At 41.4% G+C, this 19,726-nt stretch overlaps 1 protein-coding gene across 4 annotated transcripts in view; it reads right to left on the bottom strand.

The window, feature by feature from the left end:
• The window catches only part of cacng6b (calcium channel, voltage-dependent, gamma subunit 6b), a 78,249-nt gene that overhangs the window by 24,901 nt on the left and 33,622 nt on the right, over positions 1 to 19,726 (bottom strand). For 2 of the 4 annotated variants that reach the window (XM_039742149.1, XM_039742145.1), the window contains exon 2: positions 12,109 to 14,306. In XM_039742149.1, coding sequence (XP_039598083.1) covers positions 12,109 to 12,466 — 358 coding nt within the window. In that variant the 5' untranslated portion in view covers positions 12,467 to 14,306. Of the gene's footprint in view, positions 1 to 12,108; positions 14,307 to 14,569; positions 14,747 to 19,726 lie in introns of all 4 variants that reach the window. The other 2 variants (XM_039742147.1, XM_039742146.1) reach the window with 2 other exon arrangements.

Here is a 19,726-nt window from a genome sequence, read left to right as displayed (position 1 = left end):
TAACGGGTAAACCAATAGACTTCTTAACATCTTAAATATGTTGGCTTTAGTTTGACATCAGTCAAGACCGGGAGAATCAGCTGCCCTCAAATAAGGTTCTGAAAGTGGTCAGTGAGAGTCATCAAGAGCTCCTTGATTATAAAGAACAGCCTTCATCTTCAATGCTCAATAAAACAGAGGTGCGAAAATGGATGGACAGAGAGATCAGGACAGCCAGAAGATATATGGACATATAGGGGGTTATCATCCATAGGGGTATTGTGCATATTTTTCTTTTTAACTTCTGCACTTACCTATCCTACTCTAAATCTGATAAAGCATCCTTCACATTTATACTGCACTTTCAAAAGAAAGACTTGTGACCTAACAGGCATACACTTCCTGAATGATCAGACAGATCCACACATGTGAAATTCACTGTTTTACTGCCTGTGGAAAGACTTCTGAGATCCTGGGATGTTGAAATCCAAGGATGGGAAGATTCTTTCATCTATTAAAGACCCCAGCACAGAACTTGCTGTAAGATAGACAACCAGAAGGTGGGTGGCCAGTAGGCCAAGTTCTCCAGGAGAGAGACCATATCAGACTTGGTCTATTCTAACTGACCATAGACCCCCAGAGGTTTATTTTCTTCAGGGATGCTGCAGACTGGAGTTTTCAGTTTCCTCTCACCGACCATAGATTGACAAATGGACAGATAGCGCTGGGCTCCATTTATAATTGTTTTGGAAGAGCTTTGTTTAGCTGTGTGTTTAAAGTTTGTAAATGCATTTACCTGTAAACTTGTTACAGCACTTAGTGAAGGGAACTGTACAAACATGAACAGAAGTGAATTAAACTGAATAACGGATAGATGAATGTGACAGGCACTATGCAGCAGATAGCTAGACATCTACATCACATTCGTCTGTAGGACTTCTTTAATGACGCATGTCCATTTCTTTTGGATTTAAGATCTGTGCTTTCCAGTATGCCAGTGTGTTTATGAAATGCTTTTCCATTCCACTCAGCCAGATGACACGCATTTTCCTGTACGTTATAAACACGCAAGTCTGAATTACACATATGGCAATGTGCACAGTGCAGAGATGATTATGTTACAACCTGGGATCTTACTGGCATGACTCATTTTCCACGTTTCCATAAATACCAGAAGCTGCTGTAAAGAAAAAACAACAAAGGCACCTACAGTAAGTGTCTTCACATTCTCAGCTCTTCAGGGGAGTCTGGTGCTCATAAGCAGATACGCTGTAGGCACGGGACAGACAGACACAAATGCTTAGGAAGCAAATGTCTGTTTTTTTTTGCAGCTTATGTTATTCAATTATGTGTAAAGAAATTTGTGGAATTTAACCCAACCTAATCAAAACTAAACAATAAATATGAAAACAATAAACACTAGCATGGAGAGTGAAGATATTGTAATACACATATATATACTGTATATGGCACCAGAATTTATCTATCTATCTATCTATCTATCTATTATATAGTGCCTTTCATATCTATCTGTCTATCTATCTATTATATAGTGCCTTTCATATCTATCTATCTATCTATCTATTATATAGTACCTTTCACATCTATCTATCTATCTATCTATCTATCTATCTATCTATCTATCTATCTATCTATCTATCTATTATATAGTGCCTTTCATATCTATCTGTCTGTTATATAGCGTCTTTCACATCTATCTATCTACTGTATGCAGAGAGAGAGATTCATGCAGATAAATGTGAAATGCACTCTATTAAATATATAAATATATATGAATTTTAAAGGCCCTATATAAGATAGATGGGGCAGATAGCTAGGAAAGGCACTATATAGTACCTTCTAGTAGATGCATAGACAGATAACTCCAGTTGATGTCCAGGTTCTTTGATAGACAGATGCTTTAACATGAGTTTGACTTTTATGTTTTTCTGGATTCTTTTCCTTACTGATCTGGATTTTGAAATACATACAATTCAATTCTAAGTTTAGTGTTTTTGTATTTTTTTTTTTAGTTAAAAATCTTTTTAAAGTAGGGTTTTTTTTTTTCCAAACACCTTCTTGTTTTTCATAGATGCTGCCATTTTGTAGATTTGTTGCTGTGATATAGTGACCTGTTGCCCGGGGGGCTGGTTTCAGAGGTCATAACCTGTGACTCACTGGTACGACAGTTTAAAGGTCAGCAGCGTTCCCTTCCTGGGGTTTGAGATAATGGGTAATTCTTTCAAAATTGCATCTACACTTATTTTTGGTTAGTGTTTCCTATTACAAGAACTTTAGCTTCATCTTCTGACTTTGATTTATGGCTTTTGTTTGGCCTTGATGATAGTGTGTTCTGACTTTCTGGTTTCGGCCCTTGCCCGTTTTTATCGACTGCATTTCATCTTCTGGTCCCTACCATCTAAATCAATGGTGGTACAGCAGATAGCAAACACCTTCCTGTTGCCATGTCTAGTTTGTGGACAGACAGACAGACAGACAGAGGGTTGTGTTGTTTCAGTTTTCAAGCTGCCTCTAAGCGGCCCATCCACTGTTTAGTAGTATCAATGCCCCATGCTTGTCTTGTCTCTAGCCTGTTCTTAGTTACATCGGTAGTTTTTCATTTCCTGTGGATTGTCACTAAACATAGGTAGAATAAAGGCATAGTGGCTAAGGCTTTGGACTTCAAACCCAGAGGTTGTGGGTTTAAGTCCTTCTACTGACACTTTGAGACCATGAGCAGGTCACTTCACCTACCTGTGCTCTAATATGGGAAAAAAAAAACATAAGAAAAGTAACCAGTTGTATCTCAAATGTTTTATGTTGTTTTTGTGTAAAGGCAGCCGTTCAAATAATTAAGTAATAATAAAGACGCTGTGTTATAAATAGGTAAGTGACAGGCATCGTATAATAGATGAATAGGTAGATTTTACTTTCTATGCCTCTGTCACTCTAACGTTTAGGTAAATCTAAAGTTTTGAATCTCCTAAGGCTTCTTCTATCTGGGCCCTAGATAACCCAACTGTGTTTAATTAAATTTGATGACCTGAAGCTAGTACATAAAAAATGAAACTTAAAAAAAATTATATTGTTGTCTATGATTGATCAATGACTGTTAAATTTCTTTATTCGTCTCTAACAACCTCTTAGATAAATTTGTATTTGTCGTTTTCTCTGGCTAGATAGTTATAAATGTGTAAAAGCGATTATATACTGTATATATTATTTTCTGTACCTGTCTCTAATAAGCTAACAATTTAAATGTATTTTACTTTCCTGGATTGTCCCTAGTCAGTATGTACACAGATCACTAGGTTTTAATTGTCTTTATTTGGCTCTAAGCACCTCTTCTTTTAAATTCACTAGATGTGAGGGGCGCTATATTATAAATGTGATTCTTACTATCTGTAGTTTTCTCTACAGATGGCTCAATACTTTTTTGCTAGGTTTTAATTGTCTTTATTTGGCTCTAACCAGCTATTCTACATTTTTGACATGTGATGAACACTATAGTATACAGTAGATATGATTCTAATTCCCTGTAGTTACCTCTAACCAGGTCCTATATTGTTTTCTTTCCTGAGGCTGTCATTAGCCATTAACAATAAAAAATGGTCAACAATATAACTTTCTTATTAGCCTGACCCAGTTCAGGGTTGTGGGGATTTGGCGGACACACGGCAGAAAACCACAGTGGAGAGAGCCCCAATCTGACATAGGGCTCACACTCTCTGTTACCCAAACTGCATGTTTTTGGGGATGTGGGAAGAAATGGCGGATGGAGATGTCGAGAAAAATCATATGGGCAACATCCAGGAATGGGATTTGAACTCAGGATGCTGGATCCATGAGAATGCAGTGTAACACACATGTGAAAATGTGACATTTTATTTATAATTTATCCCTCATGTGTTATTCTGATATTGGCATCATGGAGCACTCTCAACTGCACCAGTTTGGAGTTGCCATTTCACCTAAAACGCATATCATGGAAAACGTGGAAGGAAATAACAAACGCCCCATACCCCCGTCACTGAGGTCGCAGCACCACACGCTACACCACCATGCTGCTTCTAAGAAAATCAAAAGCTCTACCAGTTTCTAATGCACTCCTGGTTAAATCAGAATTTCTTGTTTATTCTGCCTATCTGTCAGTAACCATAAATAGATTGATGGGTACTCTAGATAGATCGATTTTAATTTTCTGAAGCAGTTTCTTATTAGCTCCTCAATAGATCAATAGTGTTTAATTTCCTACAGTTGCCTATGGCAAACACTTAGATAATTCATTGTTCTGTTTTGTTTATTTTCTTGAGCTTGTGTCTAATTCTCAAACAGATCAATAGCTTTGAACTCTCTAGCTGTCTCTAACCAGCTCTCACATTAATCCATGTTTTCAAATATACTCCAGTCTTCTGTGCCTAGTGCTCCCGTGATAGTGTCTGAACCCCGTTTATCTGCATTAAGTGGCTTTGAGAATGTATGTATATTTATTAGTCTAAGAGGGGAGACCAAAAGCTGTCTCCAAAACCAGAAGCCCAGATGGACTGTAAGACAGTCAATCAAAGCTGTTTTATTAACACAGCATTAAGTACAAGATGAACACTCCATTTTCACCTCCAACACCTTTTGCATGCTCTCATTGGCTCTTCTACTTCTAGCTGTTGAACCCTTGTTCATTTATCCTCCTGATGACAAGTTTCCCAGACTCTGATAGGTGGTCTATTTTAAGTCTGGTCCTCGGAGTACTTCTACTCAAATCACTTCTGGCCATGGCTGACCATATACAGCAGCTTGGATCATTTGTGCCTCCTTGTTGCCTGTTCACAACAAAAGTAACCAAATAGTCCTGCAGGGGCCTCACTATAGCCACTGATCCCCTGCTAGACTCAGTAATGTGTGTTGTGACTGTGTAGTCCCTTTTATTGCATTCCCCATTGCCCTAAACTAGTTATATATGGCTGGGGACAGCAATTCCCAAGATGTTATCCTCCTTGAGCCTCCCTGCCAGGAGCGGTTGTACTACTTATCTATTCCAATCTGGTGCTGGGCGATATGACGATATATATCGTGGGGACGATAGAAAAGTGTCTATCGTCCTATTTCTCTTCTATCGTTTCTAATCTAATTTTATCAATTACTAAAGAAAATATTGCATTAAATAGGCTATGACAAATGTATGATAATGTCTTGTCGCTATGCAATGCATACTCTACCCTTTATATAAGTGATAATCAAGAATAAAAATGAACTTTTGAATGTCACTTCAAAATAAAGTTGCAAAAAAAAGTATGCAATGATATTTTTGTCAAACTTTTGAGAGAATAACTGAAAACGTACTTTATTGTGGGTGGTATATCGTGATATATATCTTTATTGTGATATAAAATAATCCATATCGTGATATATGATTTTTCCATATCGCCCAGCACTATTCCAATCCTCGCACTCCTTCACCATTACAACATGTATGTACAGTATGCTTCTAGTCAAAGCCATAGCTAAACAGATAGATAAGTAAGACAAGAACTTTCTGTTGCTGTCTTTAAGCTGCTCCTGTTGAGTTGCCTCTTGATATCTAGGTTCACTCCTCTTCGTCCTCCTCCTTCTCCTTTTGGTGTCTGAGCTGGCAGCATTGGGAAAACCCAGGAGAAGCAGAGGAGCAACTCCAGATACCTCAAAGCGTGTTGTTTTCTTTTAAGTGAAGGATCCAAAAGCCAGAAGTATCTGGCAGCTGAGACCACCCTTTGTGACCCCACTCCTTCCATTCACGTGTCACCAGAAGCTTCTTTTAACTATGCTGAAGGCTCCGCCACAGTTTAGTCCCTAAGTGCTGTAGTAACTGCCACTATGTTGAAAGGAGAAGGAAGACCAGGACTAGTGTCACTAAGAAAGAAGTGGAGTGCCGTTTAAAGAGTGGTGCCGGCTCAGTAAACCTTGTTCGTCTTTCAACTTGTACAGGTGGCTATTCCTAGCTATGCATTACAGAATGGAGAACTCTGGGTAAGAGAACATATGCTGGCTGTGTGAGCGTAAGAGAGAGGAGAGTCATTTCCTGTAACTGTTCCTAACCAGCCCTTAGATAGTTTGTTATAGTTCTCTGTGGTCACCTCTGTTCGTGAGTGGATAGACAGATATACAAGAAGAAAGGCACTATATAGAAGACATATACTGTAGATAAATAGATATGAAAGGCAATAAATAATCGAGTGATAAAGACAATATATAGAAGACATGGCTAGAAAAATATAGTCATATAATAAATAACAGGCACTATGTAAAAATACCAATAGAGATGAAAGACACAATATAAAGTTATCATCAACATTTTGACACCCTTGCATTTTAGGTACGTTATGTGCAATATCTTGTGAAATAATTGCAGATGCACCAACTTTATATCATCATAATATTTAAATAATATGCTCAAATGTATACAACAAAAAAAAAGTCTGTGCATCTTAAATAAATTAATTTTTGAGAAAACAAAACAGCATTTGACCTGGACATGATGATTGGCACCCTTATAAACAATTCACCTCAGTTTGAACAGAGAAACTGCATTCCCATTTTTGTAAAACAAGACGCGCCTATAATCGAATGTTAGTACTCGCGTGACTCGAATGAACCAATGGTGCCAATAATGTTGAACACAACTGTAGACGATGTGCAGATAGAGAAATAAAAACTAAAGGCACTGGATAGATAAGTCAGTTTTCTGCTGTTATCTCTTATCTGTTCCCACACTGAGTACTTCTGCACAGGCGAAGGCCTTGGTGGTCAGTACAAGTCTTTCATCTTCCTCCTTGTGTAAACCTCAACAGGTCAACAAACTATGCATCGAAAACATCTCCACAGAGTTATAATATATCCTAAACGTCTAAGTCGCTTTCATTAGCACACATGCAAGTTAGAATTTCACTGTACTCTGTCCACATGACATTAGCGACCCTGTAAAGCTTGCATAAATGGAATAATAATAATAATTTCCCGAGTAATCTGTAACCACATGTGCAGAAACCAGTTAAAGACAATCAGATAAATTCCTATTGATCCCTCTAGGAGCTGGTTGGAGACAGTAAAGTCTGCCAATCTGTCTCATTTCCACCCATAGACAGATGTCATCTCCTTGACGTTACACCTGTCCCTCTTGCTCTTGCTGACAGCAGGAATGTTGAACTGAGAAAACAACCCCCGATGGCTGCCTCCTGCCACACCATGCACTCTCCTGTGGCCACTACTCTGCACTGATGTCCATTACTGCTTCGACCCACTGTCTTGTCAGATGCCTGGGCTACTGACCTCCAGTTTCATAGAGTCAATCATTGTTGTGCTCTGTTAAGTTGTAAACGGCCCACCACTATCAAAAGCCATCAAGCTCCCCCTCCTAGAGTCTTGTGGGCCGTAAATATTTCGGCTGAGCTGAGTGTAGCCGGCGACGTTTATTTTTAGTGATTAAACTGTTAAGAGAGACACATTCCACTCGGCTTTGAAGTTGTAGATGCTGTTGAGAAAGCCTTTGGTTAGCCAGTGCTGGGTGTGGCCTCGACCCGAGGCAGGGGTTCCTCAAGACGATGCAGCACTTTAGAGCAGCATATTATACGTCCCTCCTTAGCCCCTTTGATTTTTACATCCTTAATCTATTCTTCTTCCCCTCTAATAGCAGAACAAAAATAAACGCCCACAACTTCCAATGTGGGAGACTGGTAAAGAATACAGCCACCCATTCGAAGACCTTGGGACACAGCCAGTGTCGATATGCACCCAAGGTGGTCCGCAACGAGAGTCAGTGTGGTACACGCTGTCTGTCTTTTTAATTACACTGACCTATCTATTATAAGTAGTTGGCGCAGGGTCACTTCCAGCCGTCTCCTATTAACTTCACAAGCCCAAAATGATTGTTTCAGTCTGATTCACACCTGCTTTTACAAAGTCAATATTCTCCCTGAAACTCTTCATTTGCACCTCCGGCATTGTCTGTCTAACCACCCCACCACTGATGGGCAACTCCACTATGACTACACTATAGTATTCCAATGCTAAACCCAGTCTAGGTGAGAACAGGCCATTCAGTCCAACAAAGCTTGACAGTAATATCAACTTAATACTTCTCAAAAACTTCACTATTCTTGAAAGTCCTAATGTCTACCACACTACTTAAACACTTTTTCCATTGTTCTCTTTGTGAAATAAAGCTTGCTAATGTTTGTGTAAAGTTTCCAACTGTGTCCCCGTGTTCTTGTGAACTTGTTTTAAAGTCACCGACTCGATCCACTGGACTAATTCCCTTCATTAAACGTTTCCCTATTTTAAATGTTTCATCCATGTCTCCTCTTAATCTTCTTTTGCTTGAAGCTTAAAACTTCTGACTTCTCCCTTGACAATTTCTGTGCACAGGTCCATCCAGTCTTTGAATATCTCCATTGTCCTTTCACCCTGGTCCTGCTATTGGCCAGTTCACCCTTCAGTTTCATCCACTCTCCTTTTTCTTTCTTCATCATGTCTGACCTGTCTGTCCACAGCTATGCCACGATACCCACTTTGACAACCAAGTATGCCCTCTCTGACTTGCATCTTAAGCCCATTACAGTCCAGTGTCTCTTTGGTGTATCTTCCTATTCACTTCCTATCCAGCCCACACTCACAAGAAGATGAAGCCTTCCTGGTAGGCTCTGGTATCTGCTTCCTTCTCAATTTTTGTCCATCTTTTCTGTGAACCCAATTGAACTCCAGGTCTGTTCTCCTGACGTCTGTGTTGATCTGAACAACGTCCCGCTTTGATGACCATCCATATCTGATTGACTGACTGTATATCTACACCACATGCTCTTGACAACCTCTGTGCCTTGATATCCTTTAGTCTCCCCATCAATCATCCCCAAATTTACCACATACCCCACTCAACTCTCCATTTGATCAACTGATTTCTGTCCTAAACAGAATTCTGCCCTGTTTCGGTAGTCTTCATCTTTGACTACCCATATCTGTGTATCTATGCTGTGGATTGCTGGTTACCTGTAATGGCCAAGTTCTTTCCACCATAATGCCCTTGCCACGCATTTCCTCCAAAATTTGTCGTTACCATGGATAACACTGATCTGCCCACCGGGCCTCTACCCTGAACAAAGTTCTACCTGGTTTTGGTGACCATCCATACTTGATCTGCCACTGTACCATACACTGCTGGCCAGCTCTTTGGGTTGTCAACTTTGCCACCTACTCTTGTCTGTTCCTCCTGACTTTGCCTTTGGCCTGGTTACAGTCATTCAAGTTGTCCCATCTTGGTTCAGCTCCTCTGATCTCAGTTCTAATGACCTCTTTCTGATTCCAAACATGCTCAGACAGCTTTTACCCCTTTGCCCCATTCTTGTCTGTTTCTTACTCCAAATTGATGCCATTAATGGTAGGCCCTTCTGTTCACTGTCTTTGTCTCTTGGATCTCTGACTGGGAATCGATTTTGCTCAGTTCCAGCAGATTCTAACCTCATTCCACTCCAACGCTGTCAACTTTCTTTTTAAATCTTTCCCAAATCCCACACTGTATGGAGGAATATTCTGGACAACATTAAATATATAAATATGCAAATGTGGCATTAAACAAATAAGTGACAAAATAATATGCAAGCGTAAATGATTAGAAGTATTTTTGTTGTTTATTTTTTTATGTATTTAATTAATTATTTCTAATATATTTATTTCAGTGACCCCACACAGAAAATGAAAGCTGCCATTTTCACTCGTTAAAGTTGAGAAGGTGGGCGCTAGTGAGTATCATGTTCTGAATGGTAAATGTTCACCCATCAGGTGCCACACTTACAGCAGATGCAGACTCTTTTACAGTCTGATGAATTCAGGGCTTATTGAATTAAAGTAGCTGCTTCATACAGTAAATCTGGGCGACATTCTCTTGCACTGTGTCCACCATAGAGGCGTGCGGTCAAAACTCTGAGCATGCGCTTCACTGATGCCAGTCATAACGTAGTACTTGCTAGAGCCAGACGCCTCAGCTTTGATGAGTGAAAATGACAGTTTTTATTTCCAGCCATATTTTGTGTTGTTGTAGTGTCACTGAAATAAATGAATGAAGAAATAATTAAATACGTAATGAAGTTAGCAACAACAAACAAATGTAACAATTTATGTCCATGTAGCATTATTTATTGTCACATTTGACAATACATTTATTCATTTGCATATTTATTTACTTATTTAGATAATATTTTTCTCAATACCACTGTGTAGCTACACCATGAAAGTACTCCATGGTCAGAATCAACTTTAACATGGGGTCAGCCACTGGTTGCCAGCCTCACCTTACCACTGCTCATTTCTCCAAGGCCTTTGTGCTTTCAAGTTTTGACACCTTAATGCCAGTTTCATATATTTCTAATTTTTTACCCTCATATCAGCATAGAGAGTTTTATCTTTTACCAGAATGCTGTGCTGTTTGTTCAGCTGTCAGTCATATGCCTTTCAAGCAACAGAGAACCCAACCATGGTCACCTGCTGTTTCATCTTGACAGAAACCACTTGAGATTCTTCTTCCGGCAATATATCAGCTAATGTAACAGAGCTTAAGTGGCTGCAAGGGGGCACATGGAATGACCTCCCAGTGTTGCACCACACCAGTACATATGCTTTTGCTCAGTTAATTATGAAGGCTGCATATTTTAAGGGGTACAGCAACCATTAGGTCTGAAGCTCATTGCTTGTCATCTTTTTTTGGCCTTGTTGTTTTCCTCTGTCAGGTGATCTCCACTGGCACATGACTGAAAATCAACTCACCCTCCTTACTTTACCAGTTGACAGAGATGATATGTTCCCTGCTGGGCCTCTACTCAGTTCTTGGCCACTGCCCTGTCCATTGTTTTCCTGCAAATGATCCAAGTTGGACCAGAGTTCCTGTTCTCCAGGAATCAACATCAGAAATCTTATGTGTAGCCAGACTCTTGGTCTTTTTTATAGTCCTCATCATTCTTCTACATAACTGAAAACATAAACAAAAGTCATGTCTGACACGCCCAGTAAGCAACAGTCGTACATAATGCTCATGGCACACATGTCCAGTTGACCACATCCTTCTAGAATGTTCTCATCTGATATGCTCAAGTCAAGGTTATTGTCATGTGTATACAAGTGTACACACATGGATAGAAACTACCCCTGAATCTACTGGTGTGAGTGCCAACCTCTACTATTTGCCAGAAGTTTGTTCAATAGACACAGTCCACATTAGTCTTTGAGATGCCTATTGGACCACATTCCTACTGATCTCTTATCTTGGACATCCCCACAAGACCACAGTTCCACCCAATGTTCATCTCAGATGTGCCAGGTGGGCAGCATCCAGTTCATTCTGGTGTTTATCTCAGTTTAGTTGACAATAGAACACTGGGCGAGACATTTAATAAACACAGTGAAGCAAAATCACATGCAGCATTATGGTTCCGCCTAATAAGCAACAATCACTAAAATGTTTGCCATGGACATGCCCAGGGGACCACAATCCTTTCCAGCCTTCTACAGTGTGTGTGTGTAAGATATGCTCACAGCTTCGCAACCAACTATTAATGTTCTGGACTGACATTCTTTGATGGCCACAATCCCACCCAAAATTTCATCTCAAACATGCTTGGAAGACTACACTCCTCTACAGTGACTATATCAGACCTGCTCAAAGGACCAGACTCCTTTACTCCAATGTTCTTTAGTGGTCCATGGACATTCCTAAAGGAGGACACTTCTCTCCAGCGCTTATTTCATACATGCCAAGCATACTTCAGTTCACTACACTGATGTTCTTTAGTGATTCATGGTCCCAGACACTGTTCATATTGGACATGCACAGTGAATCCTAGTCCTCCCCATCTCTCTCTTTCTCTCTACCCCCTTTCCATCACCACATATCTTTCTATTTATGCTATTTCTGTCTTGCCTTGATCCTTTGTACCTCACCCTGTGTGACCTCAACACAACCCATTTCCACATCATGGAGTACCCTTGTAGTCAGCAGTTTTTTCAACTTGATGTCATCTCAAACCCTTTTCAAACCCCCTTAGCTTTTCATGTGGTTTCTATTTCTGGTCCATTTCCTGGTTTTGCACTTATGGACATCTAACTCCTTGGTCCTACCTCCTGCCAGGTCTGCTGGCCCACAGCTGTCTCTCTCCTGGTCGATGTCGGACACCCACAGTTTCTTGAGGCACTTCTTCCACAGACCATAGTGGATGGATGTACACGTCTCATTATCATACATGTTCTTGGGTGGGCTCAGCTCCACCCAAAATTCTGTCCCCACTGCCAAAACGGTGAGAGTAACTCCCACAATGGCCACAAAGAACGCCAGCTTGATCTTGCCTTCTTGGCTGTCCGTAAGGCCTGATTTGCCGGTAGCCCGTTTGGCTGCTGTCCTGAAACCCCCTCGGACCCCTCCTGCTGCTCCACGACCTCCACCTGACTCTTCCTCTTGCATGAAGAAGTTTGACCACATTGCAACTTCTGCTATGTTCGCCAACGGGCCGGTGTTCTGTGCAAGTTCTTGGAGAATGGGGTAAGCAGCTGCTCCTGCCTAAATCTCACTTGAGCTGGTGTGCCGAGGCCAGGTGGAGGTGGGCAGGTTTAGCGCACTAAATAAAAGTTGAAGTTTAGAGATGGAGAGAGCCTCGCTTGGCGAAGAACAGACCAGGAGTTGTGGAGTAAATCAGAGAGGACAGCAACGAGAGAGGGCCAGGCCAAAATAACGCAGAGGCGTAGCTAGAATTACCTTCAGAAATAAAGCTTCTTGGGCATAGGCTAAATTTTGTCCCTTGGTAGAAATAAATTATTTAAAATTTTACTGAAATAAAGTCAAATGTTAATGGATCAATATTAACAAAACTCAAAGTTAAATGTAAAGGTGAGCAGTAAGTTAAAATAATGTGGAAACTTAAGCTATAGTAAAGTTTAAAAACAACGTTTTATGGGCATTAGCTAAACCTCACCCCTTACTAAAAGTTATTGACCCAGAAGTTTACACACAAAAAAATGTGCGTAACAACGGTAACAATTATAAAACAAAAAAGTTATGTAAAATTCAGAGATAAGCCAAAATAATACTGAGGCTTAGTTGTAATGAATAATAAAAATAAAGCTGTATGTACAGAAGATAAATAAATTAACAAAAATGTTGAAAAATTGTATTATGTAACATTGATCTACAAGTCAATAATGTTGAGACTTAGCTATAATAAACACTGGAAAAGTTTAGTTGGCAAAAAGTAAACCCCACCCTTCGGTAAGAATTAACTTAAATTTTACAAAAGAAAATGAGAAATATGAACGCATCAAGGTGACAATAATGAAAGTTAAGTTACGTCAAAGCGCGCGACAAGCCAAAATAATGTTGAGGCTTATCTAAAATAAAAGTACGTTTTTGGGCAGAAGCGAAACTGCTTCTTGATGAAAATAAATGACTGAAAACTTTATACAGAAAATGGTGGTTTAGTAGTGAAAATATGATTTAAAAAGTGAGTGACGAGCCAAAATAATGCAGAGGTTTAGCTAGAATAAATTTTTATGAGCGTAAGCTAACTCTGCCCATTCATCAAAATAAATGACTCGACCAATTTACACGAAAATAGCAAAACGTGAATGGATGTCATGTGAAACTAAAAAAGCAAGCTGTTCTTTAGTGTCCGAGTGAGGAGAGGTAAGTGTGCACGTTACCCCTCAGGATGAACCCTTTAATTAGGTCCAGTTAGTAATTAACGATTAAAATAAACATTTGAAGCAGGTAACAGTTAGAGTGAAAGCTGATGGAAAGTTTGATCCAAAACTGTGTATAGGGTGTCAATTAAAAAAAGACTTAAGAACTAACTGATAAATAAATCAGTAATTGTTTGGCGGGCCCTCCAGTGCCCTGTGCTGCTGCTGCCCCGGATGAAGTCCTTGTCTTCTCCTTCTTTGTCTCCCTTAAGATCTCCACTTCTCCTGGTCTCATATCACTCCTTGACAGCTCTGCTCACACCTTATCCCCTTGTGGCCTGCTCCTCGGGCTGGACTTCGCTTCTCCTATTTCACTGAACTGTCCTGGCAGTTTTAGGTTGCCCTCTTTGTATTTCCACGTCCCAAGTAAAAGCAGAATGCAGAAATGTGAGGGGGCGCGTTGGTGCCTTGAGATTAAGCTTCTGGGTGCAGCGGTCTGGTACCGCTGGCCGTTCTTCCCACTGCTGCTGGTGTTACACCAGTTGGGTTCATTCTCCTGGGGAAGGGCGTCTTTTTCACGTTGCAGGAATCCAAATGAGTAAAAGTTGAGCTGGAAGCTGGGCCCCCAAGGTAGGAATCCAGGACCACTGCATAAAGAGACAATAACAAAATAAATCAAGTTATACCTACAACTTATTTTATGGTAAAGCTTTCAGATATCGGACTTTAAGAGGGTAGCGGGTGGAGTTGCAGAGGGGCTGGGCTTAAGTGTACATAGAGAAGCAGCAAATGGGATCATGTGAAGCCTCCCCCAATTCCAACTCCCACCACCACCACCCACAAGTCCATTAAAATGCAGAAGTTTATAGCAAAGCCAGAAATATTAAAATGTATAAATAAATCTGCGCACCAATCATGGCCGTGGTGTCTGCATAAATGTCGTTCGGCACTCACCAGTGAGTCTCTCAGTCTCTCTTTTTCTTGCTCTCTCCTTCTCCAGGCGTAACACTGACTGCTTTTTTCGCTCCGACAGAGAGGGATGAAGGGATTTCCAAACTGGTCTGCACGTCAGTTAATGGCCTTTCTGCTGGTAAGTAGAGGAGGGCATTGAAGTGAGAGAGAGAGAGAGAGAGAGTGAGTGAGTGAGTGAGTGAGAGTGTGTGCGTGTGTGTGTGTGTGTGCGGGAGAGGCCCACGCCCCAGCCAAAACTAAACTGCACCTGTTAATCTAATCAAGCTGCCTTTGGAAGTTTAGAGCGTGGGGGTGGGGTGGGTGTGCAACCAGATAGGTCATGGAGTGCCGAGGCGGGGGGCACACAAGCAGGGGGGGTTGGAGAATCAGGAAAGAAGAGATGTCTCCCTTTTTTAATTTCATTATGAAGCCTTTTCAGTAGTGACGGTGTGCAGCGCCATCTGTGTGGAGTCAGTCTATTTGTGTTTGGGTGGGTTTCCCTTCACACACCTAACTCTAACCTTTTCTGGGCGCTCTAAATTTGCCCCATGCGATAGTGTGTTTACCGAGGACTGGTGCCTGCTTCTGGGTGGGGTTCTGATTTATGCTTTCTGCTGCCCATAACTCGATACTGGAAAAAAAAAAAAAATCAGGTATGGAAAATAGATGGGTGGAACAGAGTGACACATGGATCGCTGGATTGAGGAGTGGAAAGAGACATGGAAACATGGACAGATGTAGGGACGAGTGAATAAACAGAAAGGGAGATGGAGGGATGAATGGAAAGAATGAGGGCTAGATGGACTGACAGAGGAATGGCTGGACAGATTGAAAAATAGATGAAAGAATGGATGGGTGGAGGAGTGATTGAAGTGAGAGCTAAATGGATAGATTAAGAGATGGCTTGATGGGCGGATTGATGAATGACAGGATGTGTAATTAATAATAATTATATCAATACAGTGCTTTCCTAATCTACTCAAAGTATTTTACAATGACAGTGGAGATCCACTTCATCCACCATCAATGTGTAGCATCCACCTGGATGATGTGACGGCAGCCATTCTTATGCCAGTACGCTCACCCCACATTAGCTATAAGGTGATGAAGAGAGAAGGTTAGCCAATAAGGAGCAGGGGATGGTTGTTGAGACAGAATAACCAAGCAATGGTGGGAAGTTAGCCAGGAATCAGGACCTTGGCTTTATATCTCATCCGAATGTCCTTATCACTGCACTGGGGCATTGGGTTTCACACACAGACCTCAGTGAAGGCGCCTACTGCCACCTTTTTCAGCAGCATCCCAGGCTATTTGTAGTTTATCTCCCATACAGGTAATGGACAGGTCCAAGCATGCTTAGCCTTGGATGGATTTCTAATTCTGAGGTGCAGAGGGTATGACTGACCTTCAATCATGGATGGATTGAGGGACGGATGGATGGATGGATGGATGAATGCAACTTTTGCTGGCATAAAATTCTTGACCTTGTTCTGCGTTAAGCTGAATTGTATAAAAACAGTAGAACAGTGGGGCAGGAGGAAAGGAAATCAACAAAAAAAGAGACGGGAAGGGCAGTAATCATGGGGGGTCTAGAACTGGACTTCAGAGGAATATCAAACCGCCTGTGTGCAGATTCCTTTCCTTCCAAGGAGGACTCGTCTTCCCAGCATGGGCCAGTCAGTAAATAAGCACCCTGGGACAGCTGTCCACTCTGGGGCTGTGACCCACACCCTCTGAACTGGAGTATGTGCAGGGTCATCACTGCTAACATTGCACTAAGAAGACCGATGGCCCATTTTTCAGTTGAGCATTAGAGAACCTCCTTCATATGTTGTTTACAGACCCCATACAGCCCCATAGGCCTAAGCAGAGTTCTGTTATCCACCCATTTTTAACATCAGTTGTGTTACTGGAAGGAGCTGATTCCTATTCTAGCAGTATGAGCTGCAGGGCAGGACCCCCATCCCTGGCTAGGGCACCAGTAAGTCTTTGAGGAATATCAGAGTCGCAGGAGAAAAGCTTACACAAACACGGAGAGAAAGTACAAACTTTGCACAGACTATTACTGGGCAGTGATTTGACCCGAGTCTCCAGGAGCAAATCACTGCACTCATCGAGCTGCCCCATCCATTTCCCAACCTACTTGTCCATTTCAGGGTTATATGGAGCTTTGCCCTCATCTGCAATGAGCAATGTGTCTCAGAAAGAAAGGAATCAGTGAGGTTGAGTCGAACTATTACCTTGCATTCTGCATCTTTGAAATAAAAAAAATCACCAAGGAACTCCATATTTGCTCCATCCACTTCACGTTAAAGAAGCCAGCAGTCTGATGAGAGTCCTGGTGCAGTAAAACAAGTATGTATGTATGTATGTAGTAATTATTTTTTTGAATTGTTTGCTGGCCTTACACTGACCAGCACACACCTGCCCTTATAGCAATCGGCGCTGCTTCAAGTTATGTGGTGTGCGTCGTCGGCATGCTCTCTCCATGTTATCGTCGAGTCACCATTTGATTCTAAAGTTGAGGTGCTGCCATTTCAGATTTTCCTGAGCAGTGGATGATCGTGAGGCTCTTACTTTATGTACAATTAAATCTTTATGGCTGTGTTTTGTCAGGTGATGACAATGCCAGAGAGTATCATAGTGATCTGATGCCAGTCGAGACAGACCTGGCACCAGCACCCCATTGTTATGATTTATTTTTCTGACATGAAAAGTTTGTAAACTTAAATATGTTGGCAGTCAAATAGCAACCAAGATTAGTTAGGCATGTTAAAGTTTATATTGGGGATGTCTGCACACATATAAGGAACGTCTGTCATGGCCCACTGCAGTGTTCATGCTAAAAGTGCCACCACTAATACTTACATGTACATAAATGCGCACCTACGGGTACATCCACCTGCATGCTAACACAGGGCTATAAGCACACTGATAGACGCCCATGCCCCCAAACGCGTTCACACAGTTACTTGCGCAGTGGATTCAGAAAGTATTCAAACCCCTTCACTTTTTTTTACACATTTTCTTATGTTTGTAGGCTTATGCTAAATATTCCTCCTAATCAGGCAATATTTAATAGTCCAGAATAACAAGCTGAAAACAGGATATTAGAATTTGTTTTACAAATTTATTAAAAATAAAAAACTAAACTATCCCAGTGACACAAGTATTCAGTACTTTGGCGAAGCTCCTTTAGCAGCAGTTGCTTCCTAACGTCTTTTTGTGTCTGACGCCACAAGCTTTGCATGCTTGGATTTGGAGATTTTCTGTCTACAGTCTTCTGTCTTCTTCTCTACAGATCTTCTCAAGCAGTCAGTTTCAGGTCTCCAGAGATGTTGGATTGGGTTCAATTCTGGGCTTTGGCTGGGGCACTAAAGGCTGTTTATACTTGGTGTGTCTGCGTTTCTGCAAGGGTCCATTAGGCTGTGTGTGACATAAATTTTGTCAGCTGTTGTGATGTCCTGTGCATGTGCTAAATAAGAAAACATGAGCTAATTTGAGGAACAGTTCTGTGAAGTGATTCGTTGCTGCCTGCACCTATACAATCCAACTTTAAAAACCTCATTCAACTTTCCCTTAACCCTGCCTTTTCTCCCAGTTCCTGATGCTGCCACCACCATGCTTCACCATTACAATGGAATTGCACAGATGATGCGCAGGACCTGCTTTCCCCCAGACATGACGCTTTAAGGGCAAAGAGTTCATTCTCGGGTCCATCAGACCAGAGAAGCTTGTTTCTCATTGTCTGAGAATCCTTTAGGTTCCTTCTTTGCAAACACCAAGTGGGCTTTCATGTGTTGCCTGGCCACTCGGCCATAAAGCCAGGATCAGTGGAGTGTTGTTGAAGTGTTATCCTTCTGGAAGTTTCTCCTTTATTCGCACAAGGTTCTATGGAGCTCAACCAGAGTTACCATTGGGTTCTTGGTCATCACACTTACCCAAGGTCCTTGCTCAGTTTTGCTAGGAGGCTAGCTCTTGAAAGAGTCATGCTTGTTCTAAAATTATTCCACTTATGAATTATGGAGACCATTGTGCTCTTGGAAACCTTTAATCCGGCAGATATCTTTTGTAGCTTTCCCCAGATCTGTTATTTGACATAACCTTGTCTCTACGCTGTGCAGGCAATTCCTTTGACCTCATGGCTTGGCTTTTGTACAACTGTTGGACCTCCTATAGACAAGTATGTGCCTCTCCTAACCATTTCCAATCATTTGAATTGACCACAGGTGAGCTGCTCCGTTGAGATGCTTCTACACATTGTTTGATCAATAGAACGAGATGCATCTGAGCCAGACTTCAGTCCCTTTGTTGTGACACTTGAATACTTGTGTCAGTGCGAAATTTCTGTTTTTAAATTTTTAAGACATTTGCAAAAATTTCCAAAATCTTGTTTTCATCTGAAATATTGAGTGTTACCTGATGAGGGATAAAGTTAATTTAAATTAAAGGAACACTTTTTAATGAGAGTATAGCATAAAGTCAATGAAACTTATGGGATATTAATCTGGTCAGTTAAGTAGCAGAGGGGGTTGTTAATCAGTTTCAGCTGCTGTGGTGTTAATGAAATTAACAACAGATGCACTAGAGGGGCAACAATGAGATGACCCCCAAAACAGGAATGAAGGGTTTAACAGGTGGAGGCCACTGACATTTTTCCCTCCTCATCTTTTCTGACTGTTTCTTCACTAGTTTTGCATTTGGCTACAGTCAGTGTCACTACTGGTAGCATGAGGCGATACCTGGACCCTACAGAGGTTGCACAGGTAGTCCAACTTCTCCAGGATGGCACATCAATGCGTGTCATTGCCAGAAGGTTTGCTGTGTCTCCCTGCACAGTCTCAAGGGCATGGAGGAGATTCTAGGAGACAAGCAGTTACTCTAGGAGAGCTGGAGGGCCATAGAAGGTCCATAACCCATCAGCAGGACCAGTATCTGCTCCTTTGGGCAAGGAGGAACAGGATGAGCACTGCCAGAGCCCTACAAAATGACCTCCAGCAGGCCACTGGTGTGAATGTCTCTGACCAAATAACCAGAAAGACTTCATGAGGGTGACCCAAGGGCCCCATGTCCTCTAATGGGCCCTGAGCTCACTGCCCAGCAGCATGCAGCTCGA

This window comes from Polypterus senegalus, chromosome 18 (genome assembly GCF_016835505.1).
Source record: "Polypterus senegalus isolate Bchr_013 chromosome 18, ASM1683550v1, whole genome shotgun sequence".
Lineage (NCBI taxonomy): Eukaryota > Metazoa > Chordata > Cladistia > Polypteriformes > Polypteridae > Polypterus > Polypterus senegalus.
This window is presented reverse-complemented; position numbering and strand designations above follow the sequence as displayed.